The sequence below is a fragment of the Temnothorax curvispinosus genome, unplaced genomic scaffold, assembly GCF_003070985.1.
Source record: "Temnothorax curvispinosus isolate PA1 unplaced genomic scaffold, ASM307098v1 QBEX01017841.1, whole genome shotgun sequence".
Classification (NCBI taxonomy): Eukaryota; Metazoa; Arthropoda; class Insecta; order Hymenoptera; family Formicidae; genus Temnothorax; species Temnothorax curvispinosus.
The window spans coordinates 17098-30560 of NW_020227621.1; the positions used below are offsets into that span (position 1 = coordinate 17098).

At 31.4% G+C, this 13463-nt stretch overlaps 1 protein-coding gene across 1 annotated transcript in view; it reads left to right on the forward strand.

Annotated features, from left to right (window-relative positions):
• Positions 1–694: 694 nt before the first annotated feature.
• Positions 695–13463, forward strand: part of LOC112467880 — a 77654-nt gene continuing 64885 nt past the window's right edge. The window contains exon 1 of the mRNA XM_025036766.1: positions 695–1083. Coding sequence (XP_024892534.1) covers positions 747–1083 — 337 coding nt within the window. The 5' untranslated portion in view covers positions 695–746. The remainder of the gene's footprint in view (positions 1084–13463) is intronic.

The window sequence follows — 13463 nt, forward strand, 5'->3', positions numbered from 1 at the left end:
TTTAAAATACGATATTTTACTTCATATGCTATATCCATGCTGCTTTATCCATAAAAACGTTTATGACACGGCGCTATACAGCATCAAGTTACATTGACTGCTACCGAAAAACGTGATGGTGGGGAAAGTCCGAAGCAATAAGAATAAGATCGGCGGCTCCTTCGTTCTTGGCGGTTATATAAATAAGCCTGAGGTTCGATTCTTGAATTCATTCGCAAGAACCTATACGAATTCTATCTTACGAAAAATCTACAAGTTAATTGGTTAAAAGCCATACGAGAGCCAATCAACTTGCAACTTTTCTGTAAAAGCAGAATTTGCGCATACGTTTCTTTTGCAAATAAATTCAAGGATCAAGCCCCAGGCCCTTGGAATATACCGTTATTTTTAAAAACTTTTTTCTTTTTTAGAGGATTACAGTGATTTATAAAGCACAGAACACTCTTGTATGATAACATAATTACGAGTTTTATGTTTTTTGGGGATATTATTGAAAACATTCAAAAGACTGCTTATAGTATCGGTAGTTGAGTGGAAGCGCGATAATTGTATATAATTGTATATAAATGTTAAGAGTAAAATAATTATAAATAAAGTTAAAAGTTGATATTTGTTAAGCATTCATGATTATTCATCAATTGATATTACATAACGAAGCAATGTAATGAAATATAATGAAATTTGTTTCAGAAACGAGCGTCGAGAATAAGCTTTCGTTGTCAGCAGACTCGATAAACAGCGGTGGAATGTCGTTCACAGATCATCACCGGGTATCAAGGTCGATTCTAAAGAAGTCCGATAGTGGTAATAATTACTATAGCAATGCTGGTGATTCGGATACTGAGAAATTGATTACGGACAGCATGTCCACGGCGAGCATATGTGATAATGAAAGCTCGTGTGATACCTCAGCCAATACGAATAGTGCGCAAAAACGTCCCATATCGCCATTACTTTCGCGACAGGTTCTTGAATCAATATTCCGCACAAATAACAACGCTGAGAGAGAGTACATGAACGACAAGGGAGATAAAAAAGTTAGCATCGCAAAGATGTCGAAGATTCTATTTAGTGATATCGAAGGTTTGTATAAATATACAGAACTATATAATCATACCTCATTAAATAGGGTATCTGACAGTAGGTGTGACACTCATGTATAGATAAAGTGGGTTAAACTGAACAAAAAAGTTCTGTATTGTTTTGCAATTTTTGCAATAAATAATAAAAAATTAATTAATAAAGAACTGTGAATAAACATACATTGCACAATTCTGGCTCGCACCCACTATAAACTTCTGCACATGAAACAGAGACTAATATATCGTGAATAATTAAGATTTTGTTCAGGTTTCCTCTTAAAACCAATATGTTAAACATTTATACTCGTACTGATTTTATATTAAATTTATAAATACTAAAAGAATCACAATTGAGGTTTGTCTCTATTGTGTATTAAAAAATGATATTTAATGGCATCCATGAACGAAGAGCTGAAGAAATTACATGGCAAGTCGCCAAATGCAGACACGTATCTATGTTTATCATATGAGTCTGGGCCATCAAATTCATTTGGGCTCGACCACTCTTCCCACGAGTTGTTCATACTATTTTTCCTAACAAAAGCGTCAAACAGGCCGCTCTTCGTGCTTGTTTTACAATTTTATTTCTCCACTAGTTGAGAAATGGCTCCATTTTTCAACTAGTGGAGAAATGGATCGTTTTGCTCACTCAAAACAAGCGCGAAAAGCGGCCTATTTCACGCTTGCGTTAGGAAAAAATTATTGTAAGATATTAAAAATAGGATTTTTTTATATTCAAGATTTTTCTAAAGATAAAAAAAGGTTATTCAACTACGAACTGTTACTTTTACTTTCTATCAAGGAGACACTGTAGTGTTTCGCGCCAAGTACACGCGCAACACGAGACCGCCGTGTATCTTTACGCGAACGGACGAGTTGCAAGTATCCGAGATTTTGATATCTCAATAACGAGTGAACGGATCAAGTTCTAAGTAGGCTTGATCGATAACTATAATTGGGTTTGAATTATGTAATAAAAAGTTTATATTTTTCCGTTATGTGCCCTACGAGCGAAGATATTGCGACGAAAGTCTGAAATGTTAAATTTTACAATTAAGAAACGTCGTTATCATCGCCGTACGTACTCGTACGTACGTACGGTTGCTTTTGCATCAATAGATGGCATTTCAGACTATTGAAAAGAAAGAGCTAGGAAATAAGATATAAGGAGACCGATCTCCATACTATGAAAGTGGGCCAATTTTTGGGCGAAAGTTGGTGGCGCTGGTGTTAAAAAAACGGTATTCTCGCTACTGGTAACAGGCGACTGAACAAAATTACGCGATGCGTAAGGTTGGAATTTTACTACATTGAAGTATAAGAAAAGTGAGTTAAAAAGTGAGTTATAATTGAGAAAGTGAGTTATAATTTTGAATTTTAATAAATTATTATGGCTATGTTTAACAGAACAAAAATAGAATTGTAAATAACATCATTAATCGAAACTGCGAAGTACTGTGCTGTGGTATAATAATAATCATGTAAGACCCGTTCTATACATTAGTCATATCGTAGCATAAATCGTAAGAAATTGACCAATCACAGTTGATTATTCTTCTCCAATTCGACTATAATTGGTCAATTTCTTATAATTTTATGAATTATGCTACGATACGACTGTTCGCGCGCGTGTGAGTGAAGAGGGATAGTGCTTGAGAGACCACTAACATCAGAAGCTTGCCAGTAACACAACAGTTTATTTAACAACCAAAAATAATGACGAAATTAAAGAATGACATAATTAATTTATAAATGTATTTGAATTTAAGTGAACTCCGGAAACGCGGGCGGTTTTAAGCAAATTCTATATCAACACTTTCTCGCTTGTGGTGTTGAATAACCCGCGCGTAAATGAGAACTGACCATCACAATATCGATCGATGACAGATCTTGACACACTGTTGACGAATGGCCGCGCGCCGTAAGTTTTATGGGTTTTTATACCCGCCCGAGACAAAGAACGCGCCAGGGATGACGAATGCTTAGCTAAGGTCAAAATGTCATAGAATAGAAACTTCTCGAAGTGAATATCGAAGATGCACATAGCCATTGTCCTCGTAATTATTGATCGTTGAAAGGACCACCGTGCCAGAGAGTGATTCGGCTTCGTACGGAGAATAATTCTTATGACGTGAGCGCGAAACAAACAAGGGGCGATATTCGCTGTGACTCATGACACAGTCGTCTAAATGAGAATAAGAATATTCAAGAGCATTCGTGATCTCGACCCTGGCGGAAATATTTCTACAAAATTAAAAAAAAAAATAAAAATGTACTACAAAAAACTATAAAATATAATTGCCAGAATTTATTAAATTCTACATGAATTTAAGAAGTACTACAAAATCCTACATGAAAATGCTAGAATTGGAACACTTTTGTAAATTTTTGTATTTTTTTAGTGCATCTTGATCTATAAGTTTTTCGGTAAAACTACGCCAAACTACAACTAATACTGATATTCTACACATTTCTATATCTATTTGAGTACAGTAGAATATAAAGAAATACTAGAATTAAAACACTCTAATGAGGAAATTCACCCGACATAAAAAAAATTATATTTATTTTGAAATTTTATTACTACTTTTTAACTAAATTTGTTTCTATAATTATAAATATTTTCTCGTACTTGAAAAACACACTTACCTTGATGGGATTCGAACTCGAGAGACCTCGGCACCTCTGGATCGTGAACCAACCGTCTTACGTGGTAGACTACTTCTTAATTTGATGTAAGTGTTATATATAGTCTACATGTGTCACAACCAGCGCAAATATAGAATTTTTCAAAAATTCTTAAGAAACAAATTCAGTTTAAAAAAAGTAATAAAATTTCGAATCGGATATACGAATATAATTTTTTCTGAATGTCGGGTGAATGTCAGAAACCAGTGCCGGCTCATTACAAAATAGGCCTATTGGGCCAACGTCGCGCCGCGCGATTACAAAAAAAAACTGATTTATTCTAACTTATCTGTAAAATAAAAAGCGAGTTATTATAAAAAAAAACCTTACCCAGCACCACGTACACACATGTCTAAAACCGCATAACCCGGGAAAAAAAATTTCTTATTTATTCATATTAGTTTATATTAGTAGATACATGATTATATATGATCATATAAGAAATGGAAAATATAATCTTAAACAATATTATATGGTCATATATAAGCATATATGATTATATACTCGAGAAAAAATACCTCTTATTTGTTTAAATTAGTAAATATATAATTATGTATGGTCATATAAAAAATGGAAATATAATCTTGAACAATATTATATGGCTATATCTCTTTAAATATAACTTTATATAGTCATATATGGTTTTATATACTAGTATATTATCATGTGTAATCATGTAAAAGTATATTTATAAGGTTAAAGATAATCATATATGAATATACAACTCTATAATGGATCTATCCATATAAATTTGTATAACTGTTGTAAAAATATTCTTCTAATAGTATATTATTTTACTTGACAATATCAAATTAATATAAAATATATTATTTTTAGTTTCAGTTTACACAATTGCGTTTTAAGTCCGACAAAGTCCATATTGGCACGCAGTGCCAATTTAAAAAACTGAAACATGTATTTAATAATAATTGATATTGTGAAATATTATTAAGCATCAAGATCCGCTTCAACTGAAAACGGCACTTCTCATTGCTTAGATGTTATTTTAATAAGTTTTCTTTTTTTTCTAATTTTGCATAAGTAAGATACTTAATTTTTTTAATTGACATATTAATTTTTACTTTCCATGGAAAGGTTGAAGGTTTGGTTAAAGATCTGTTAATTTCCATGTAAAATTGTAGTATCTTATAAACATCTAAAAAAAGCAATGTAGATTTTCATAAATTCACGAGTTGTAAAAGGCTTAAGGATTGTGTCGTTTTCTGTAGAACCTTGTAGTATTGTATGCAAAATTACAATCATTCACGAATCAGAAATTTATATAGGTAAAAAATTGTACATTTATGTATTTTTCTATTGGACTTTACAACAGACTATACGAAAATAAAAACAAAAGTATTTTGACTTTTGCGAATTAAGAAGTTATTAATAATAGATGAATTTTGGAAAATTTGTGTAAAAATTTGTAACATTTAACTGAAAATTACAAATTTTAATTAGCCATAATTGTAATAAATTTTTTAGCTGTACAAAAAAATTGGTATTTGTTAGTATTTGTACGCAATTGTAGTATTTTATGAGAAACTAAAAACTGAATTAAATTCTAAGTTGCATAGTTTTACGATACGTAAATTGTAGTAGATTTCTATAGTTATTTATAAATAATTGTAGTATTCTACAAGTAAGCAGATGTTTTAATTTTTTAAGATTTTGTTTCTTTTTAAATTTTTAAAATTTGTAGATCTTTGTACTATTTTTTATAAAATTGTAGTTTTTCATAAAATACTACTTGCAATAATTTCTTGATTTGAGAACATTGTAATTTGTGGTACTATTTCGTAGATATTTCTACAAAAAAATAACTATTTCTACAAAAAATTAAATATTTCAACAAAAATGTACAAATTTCTATTTCTAGTTAAATTTTGTAGTTATTTATAGAAATTTTTTTCGCCAGGGGAGCATTCGCGATCTCGAACTACGACCAATGTAGAACCGGAGTAAATCATCAATGAACTACCATTATAAAAGAAATTAATGAATTATTATGGCAATAATAGGGCAATAAAAAATTGTGTTAAATACGATCTGATAATACATGTAAAACATATAATATATTATTTAATATGTAATATGCGTTTTACTTACGGTGCGAGCTCTGAATAGGCTTAATTAGGTTTTTCATTCCCAATTTTTTGTACTTTGTTCTTTGCGAACGATAGCCAGATTTGCACCTCGGCACAAAACAAAACATTTAAAAATTCAACACTTTTCATTTTCAATAAATTATACGAATATTACGTAAATCTGGAGATCTCCTTATGGCTGATGGCAGAGAACGAGGAATGAGACGTAAACTTTTCGACGCACTAAAAAAATTCTTATATAAATATATATCTAAATATATATAATTATATAATATTATATGTATAATATATTATATATAAAATATGTCTATGTATGTCCAGAGAGAAACCTGAAAGAGGCCATCCCGGCGTTTTTCGTCAATTTTTGTGTGTCGCATCTTCCGACGCGCCGCCTGAGAAAGTGCGCCTCAATTACGTCGTTTCGCTCGGTAACCGCACATGGTTTGCGTCCGTGCTAATGGTTCGTGTCCGAACTAGCCAGTTAGAGGGGATATGCTGCAGCCGCGGCGCACAGTGGAGCCGTTTGCGCGAATCGCGGAAAAAATTATGTTACTTGTAAAATATGCAATGAATGATCATAGAACCTTTCAATGTTGACTTATAAAAATTGCAAAAGTGTATATTTATTAAAAATTAATGATAGGAACAACTATTTGATTGAAATTAAATAAAAATTCAATTTACATTTAATTTATGTATAAGAGCAAAGTAATTCTTGCGTCTCATCGCTTAAGTCTAAATTTTTTTGATGTGGTTTACATCTTAAACTAGTTATTAACGGATCGGATGACACGAGCATCATATGCATAACATCTTCATTTGTAAACAGACGGCTACATTTTCTACTATGATTAAGTCGATATCGTTTATAGTCCTTATTTCTTGCCTCTTGAGCTTTTTCCGATAATGTCCCAACAGGTAACGCTGCATTTTCCGAGACATTTTCTATAATTTCTTTACCGTAAAGAAGAATTTTATGAACGGTAATTGGCATAAAGTACCAAGAATATTTTTCAATAAATATTTTTGCTGCCTTGTACGCATAAGAACCGAATTTTTCTGAATTTATTTCTTCACCACAATTAATCGTTTGTAATATTGTGGAAAATCTTCTGATCAATTCCTCGTCAACTCCAGTTATTTCTGCTGTGATTTTTGGATTAGCAAAAAATCGTCGAGAAGTATTTCCGTCATTAGATGATCCGGAACCTTGTTTAACGATGTCTACCCTCAGTCCAAGTTTATTATAAAAAGCGTCTTGTATTCTTTTTTTTGTTTCTTTTTTTTGAACGCGTGTTTCTGGCGTTGTTGATCACTTCTTGAAAGACAAATTGTAGGCAATATGTAATATACACTCCATGAATTTGATTCGTGCGTGCAAGGGTGACATTCCTAATTTGAATGCTTCTTTTCTTTGTTAAACCTTTTATTAACCCTCAGGGTACGATCTGGGTTAGCGTAACCCAAGCCGAATTTTGAAAGTAGCGCCATTTTAAAGGAAGTGAATGGTGGGGGTCCGTACCGGGGGGGGGGAAAAATCTTTGAGGTAGCTACTATGTAAGCGCCAAGGGGCAGCGTCAGTCTACGCTTGGTGCTCAAGATAAACGAATTTGAAAATTGAACTCGGGTAGTCTACACCCAGCTGGTACGGAACGTTACAAAATCCGTGTTTTTCAAACAAAAAAAATTTGTGTTTTTCGAGTATTTGCTGCTGTAGAGTATTCTGGTATGTATAATTTACTATTTTTTATATACTTTTGTGCATTCTAACCTCAAAATGATGCTCTGTAGCATACCAGCATAACGTATCCGTGCATGCAATTTTTGTTATTTATTTATATTATACTAATCAACAACATCCAAAAGAACTATTTTTACTTTAAGATATTTTTTTTGCGTTATTACGATAAATCAAGCAAGTAACGTTATATCGCTATCGCAAAAAAACGGGTATTTTCATAGTTCAAAAAAAATATACTTTTTGGAATGGATCAAAAAACGAATTCAGCCATTTCAAAGAACAACTTTTTAGCTTTCAAACGCGACTTAAAAAATGTCGATATCTTTTTTTTTCATAAAGTTATGCAATTTAAAAGAAAAAATGAATTTTTATGAAAATTTTTTGAGAATGGTTTACATTTTCAAATGTATCTTTGTTTAAACAAATAAGGTAATAAATCTACCAACGCCATTGTATTTTTGAGAAAATTTCCGATCCAAAGAAAAAAAAATTTGTTTCAATTGATAAATTACAGCCCGATATACAGTCAATCAAAGTCGCCGGGTTAGGCTAACCCATGTTCGTACGGAACGTAACTTTTTTATAGATCGTACCCTGAGGGTTAATTTCTGTTAAGTTGTTCATTTGAGATGGTTTGGAACCACAAATAAAACACGAAGATGATGAAGGCGTGTGGGTTACAACTTGAGCTACCTTACCGTCTATCATCGTAAATATCATTTGATGATTTATTTTGAATGTGGTTCCGAACTTTTCTATTTCTGTTTCTCGTAATTGAGCAATTTCGTCATCCATACGTTGCTTTTCACTTTTTATTTTTTCAGCAGTTTCTTTTGTGTATTCAAATTGTATTGCTTTGCAATATCTCGTTGAAGAAGGTCGATCATTATTCCAAATAATAATATTTTTATCGTAAAATGAAGTAAGACGTAAGGGCACCATCTGTGACTAATTCTTGATAGGAGATGGAAAAGCTTTTCATGTCTTGAGAGGAGAAAGGAACTTCTGAAGGATGTTTAAATTTGCAAAATAACGTAAACATTTACGATAATGTTGACGTATATTGCCAAAATCATGATTATACTGACAAGGAATAACCTTCATAAAGCTTTTAGTTATCGCTTATTTATTATTAAAAACTAATAATTACTTTTATTTGTCATTATTTTCTTAATAAATAATAAGTAATGAATACAATTATTTTATTGTTATTTATGATTATATATTTGACAATGGTTAATATGTAATTATGGACAATGGTCAAAGCGTATATAATGATCAAAATAATATCTCTTGCCCACCTTACTACGCAGAGTGATCTTAAATTGTTTAACAATTGCAAAATTACAAATATGTGAAGTAATAAGTTAGTGATAATTGTTATAAAAGACTTTTGCAGCAACAATGCACTCGAAACAACAATTATCCGTTGCGTTCAGTCGAGTAATTGTGTCTGAAGTTAGTCGCTGAAGCGATTATCATAGCGAAATTTGCCGCGGTCAGAAGACCAACTGTTGAGTTGTCGTCTTATCGACACAGTTGGTCTTCTGACTTCTAACTTCAGACAAGCTGCCATTATTTTCTCTTATCGTAAAAGAATCGGTTACAATAAATTAAATCGGTTGCTTTACTAGGTTACTTTGGTAACTCTTAGATTCTTGAATACGAACCATTGATCACTATAAACAGTTTTCGGTTACGATTCTTGATTCCAGGAATCTCGAGAGATCTGCCTGTCCTTTTCTCGGTCACGGACATCGGAAATATATGGCATTTGAGTACTCAGATCTATTTGCGTTCTGGTTGCAACCATATTCAAGTACATTTTGATTGTGATTATCGTGCGTGTCGTGATATTCGTCACTGATAATTCATACTGCTTAACGGTTAAATTGCTAAATGTTCAGTACGTACATTTATCCTTTTCCTATGTCAAGGAATTATCAAAGGCGGTATATAGCATATCGTTGCATAGATTCTATTGCGATAACAGTACTTACATATTGCGTGCGGCGTATATTACTTTAAATAATATTACGTAAATCTGTTTCATGAGAGATATCGGTTATGCATATTTCTATGCGTAGATGAATACTTTACTTAATTTCATAACGGTTTACTGATGCGATTATTATTAAGACAGATTCATTTTACTATTGCGATTGAATGCATACTACATTTATTTCATGAACAAGATACTGAAGTATACTTGTTGGTAATTTAATACTTTAAGTGAGTTTATTTATTTGGTGGAATTACATAAAATAATGGCTGAAATATTCTTCAAATAAATCTAATTAAAATTCTCTACAGAGAGTACAAGCTCTTGAAATATCAAAGGAACTTAATTGTTTCATTATTTTGATCATACGCTACTTAATTCTTTGCTTCATGAAAATAAGCCTTTTCATATACGGATTTAAAATACGACTAATTATTCTATGTAATCATTTTCCACATTGATTCATATGTTTATTGGATTGATCATTTGATATGTGATTTAATTGCATTTATTATGTTCTGAATAGATTAATCTTCTCTGTGAAAAGGAAATAAGAGACATTAGCAAAGGTTTGCAGTCTTCTTCTGATAAATTGGTGAACTACTTAGTTAATATATTGAGTACAATACAAGTCTCATACTTTATGATTACAGATTTATTCACAGAAGGAATTATGATTTCCTGATTTCATATGTATTACTTTGATTATTTCTGAATTCATGTCAATACTTTATGTTGCAAATTAATTGTTCATCAAAGTTCATCAAAATCGGAGGTGAGGGGTGTAAACTGAATAATTACCGAATACCCGAAAAAAAATGATTAGATATAATCACATATGATTATATAAAATCGACATTAGATATAATTAGATATAAAAAATGGCCCGATATAATTGTATATAATTATATATAACCACATATAATTATATAACCATATATGGTTATATATAATTGTATGTGGTTATATCTAATTATATTTAATGTTGATTTTATATATAATCATATGTGATTATATCTAACATAATAAATATTTTATATATATTAAAAAAGAATTCTGTTAACTTCGATTAAGGAATAAAGCATTGATAAATTAAGTGTATATTTTTTTCAAAAGCCAGAATTAAAAGTGAAATGATTTACATATAACTTGGCGCTGGTTGGCGTGAGATACTGCCGTGTCTCTTATGATACCATTCTTATACCATTGTTTGTCAAATTGTAAATACGAGAAATAAATCCTATCGGATGCCATCTATCAGATAATCCGAATTTAAGTTTATATATGGCTATATATAATCATATATAATCTACATGGATAAATGCTTAATTCTTATATATATATATATATATATATATATATATATATATATATATATATAAATTATATGAACTTATATATAATCATGTCAAAATGTATGTGAAACTTTATATATATATATATATTTAATAGGATTCGTTTCTCGTATTTAAAATTTGACGGACAGTGGTATAAAAACGGTATCAAGAGACACGGCACTATCTCATGTCAAGCAGTGCCAAGTTGTAATATATGCATGGAATAAATCATTTCATTTTTGATTCTATAGCTTTTGAAAAAATATACATCTTAACTTATCAATGCTTTATTATCGAAGTTAACAGTTCTTTTCCAATATATATTGACTATATATGGTCATATATGGTCATATATGGTCATATATGATTATATATGATTATATATAATTATATATGATCATATAGAGACAAAATTCATATATAATTGCATTATATATAATTATATATGTATATTTATATATCTCCAGGAAGATGTCCTGACTGACTGACTGACTCACTCACTCACTCACTCACTGACTCATCAACGCCCAGCCCAAACCCCTGAACCGAATTTTTACCAAAAGTATATGAAATAAGGGTAGAATTTTCCGGGGAGTGCCACTATGTGTACAGTTTTTTGTTACCGATTTTCTGGAAACCGATTTTTTTAATTTTTCCTATTTTTCGAAAAATAATTGATCAAATCTCAACAAATTATAGATCAAACAAAGATAGAATTTTCCGAGGAAGTACTATGAAATGTATAATTTTTTGTTACCGATCTTTTGGAAGCCGGTATCGAAATTTTTTCAAATAATTTTTACCAAAAGTATATGAAATAGGGGTAGAATTTTCCGGGGAGTGCCACTATGTGTATAGTTTTTTGTTACCGATCTTTTGAAAGCCGGTATCAAAATTTTTTCAATCTTTCGGGAATTAATTGACCAAATCTGAAAGAATTGTATATGAAGTAGGGGTAGAATTTTACGGCGAGCGCTATAATGTGTACAGTTTTTGTTACCGATCTTTTTGGAAACCGGTTTTTTTAATTCTTTCAATTTTTCGGGAAATAATTGATTAAATGTCAAAGAATTATACATGAAGTAGGGGTAGAATTTCCCGGGGAGTGCTATAAAGTGTACTATTTTTTATTACCGATCTTTTTAAAAACCGGTTCCGAATGACCGAATCTCAAAGAATTATACATAAAGTAGGGGTTGAATTTCCCGGGGAGTGCTATCAAGTATATAATTTTTTGTTACCGATCTTTTTGGAATGGTATCAGAAGTTTGACGAATTTTTCGAGAAATTAATCGAATTTTAAAGAATTGTATTTAGAGAGAGAAAGAGAGAGAGAGAGAGAGAGAGAGAGAGAGAGAGAGAGAGAGAAAGAGAGAGAGAGAGAGAGAGAGAGAGAGAGAGAGAGAGAGACTATTTGCGTGTCTGATTACATATGTCCTTCGGGGCGAAGCCCGGGTAACCAGCTAGTAATTATATATAATTTTTTTCCCGGGTACGCACACATGACCTGCAGTATTATTTTATAATACTGAATTATATAATATTATGTAACGAATTTTTGAATTTAATATCTATAATATATATAAAAACGATTCAAATAAATTTTTAAATTTAGGATTAAATATCTGCAGCATATATGCGATGATAACTTGCGAATCTATATCTATACAGATATAGTGCTATATCTGGTTGTACATAGGACAAGATTAGGCATGTTAATATATCTGGCTATATATGACTTCATATATAGTTGTATATAATGCTATATCTAGTTATATGTAGAGTGCACTACTCATATATCATTATATCTGGCTTCACATACATTTATATACGATTAGATATAGCGCTATTTCTGGTTGTACATAGCGCCAAATTAGTCACATTAATATATCTGGTTATATATGACTGCATATATAGTTGTATATAATGCTATATCTTGTTATATGTAGGGTGCACCATTCATATATCATTATATCTGGCTTCACATAAAATTATATACATTTATATACAAGTAGATATGGTGCTATATCTGGTTGTATGTAGGACCACTGATTGCACATGTGGCCATGTATAATTAGATATGACCTTATATAAAAACATATATAATTATATATAATTATATATATACCAGATATAATTATACATGATTATATCTAATCATTTTTTCCCGGGTATATAGATATATATATATAAAGGCGGTAGTGTAGTCTAATGGTAGAGCGCCAGACTTGCAATCTGAGGAACCAAGTTCGAGTCCACTAGAGCCATGAAGCATGGAATGTTTTTCCGATAGCTGCGCCCCTCCGTGCAAGATAGGCTCTTGTGCGGAGAAAACTGGGCTCCGTCTTTCGGAAAGAGACGTTAAGCCGTTGGACCAAAGGGTTAAAGTGAGAGGAGAAAGGTAGTATTGGTGGTAGATTGCGAACCCTGCGGGGATATGCAATAAATTACGAATTATACACACACACACACACACACACACACACACACACACACACACACACA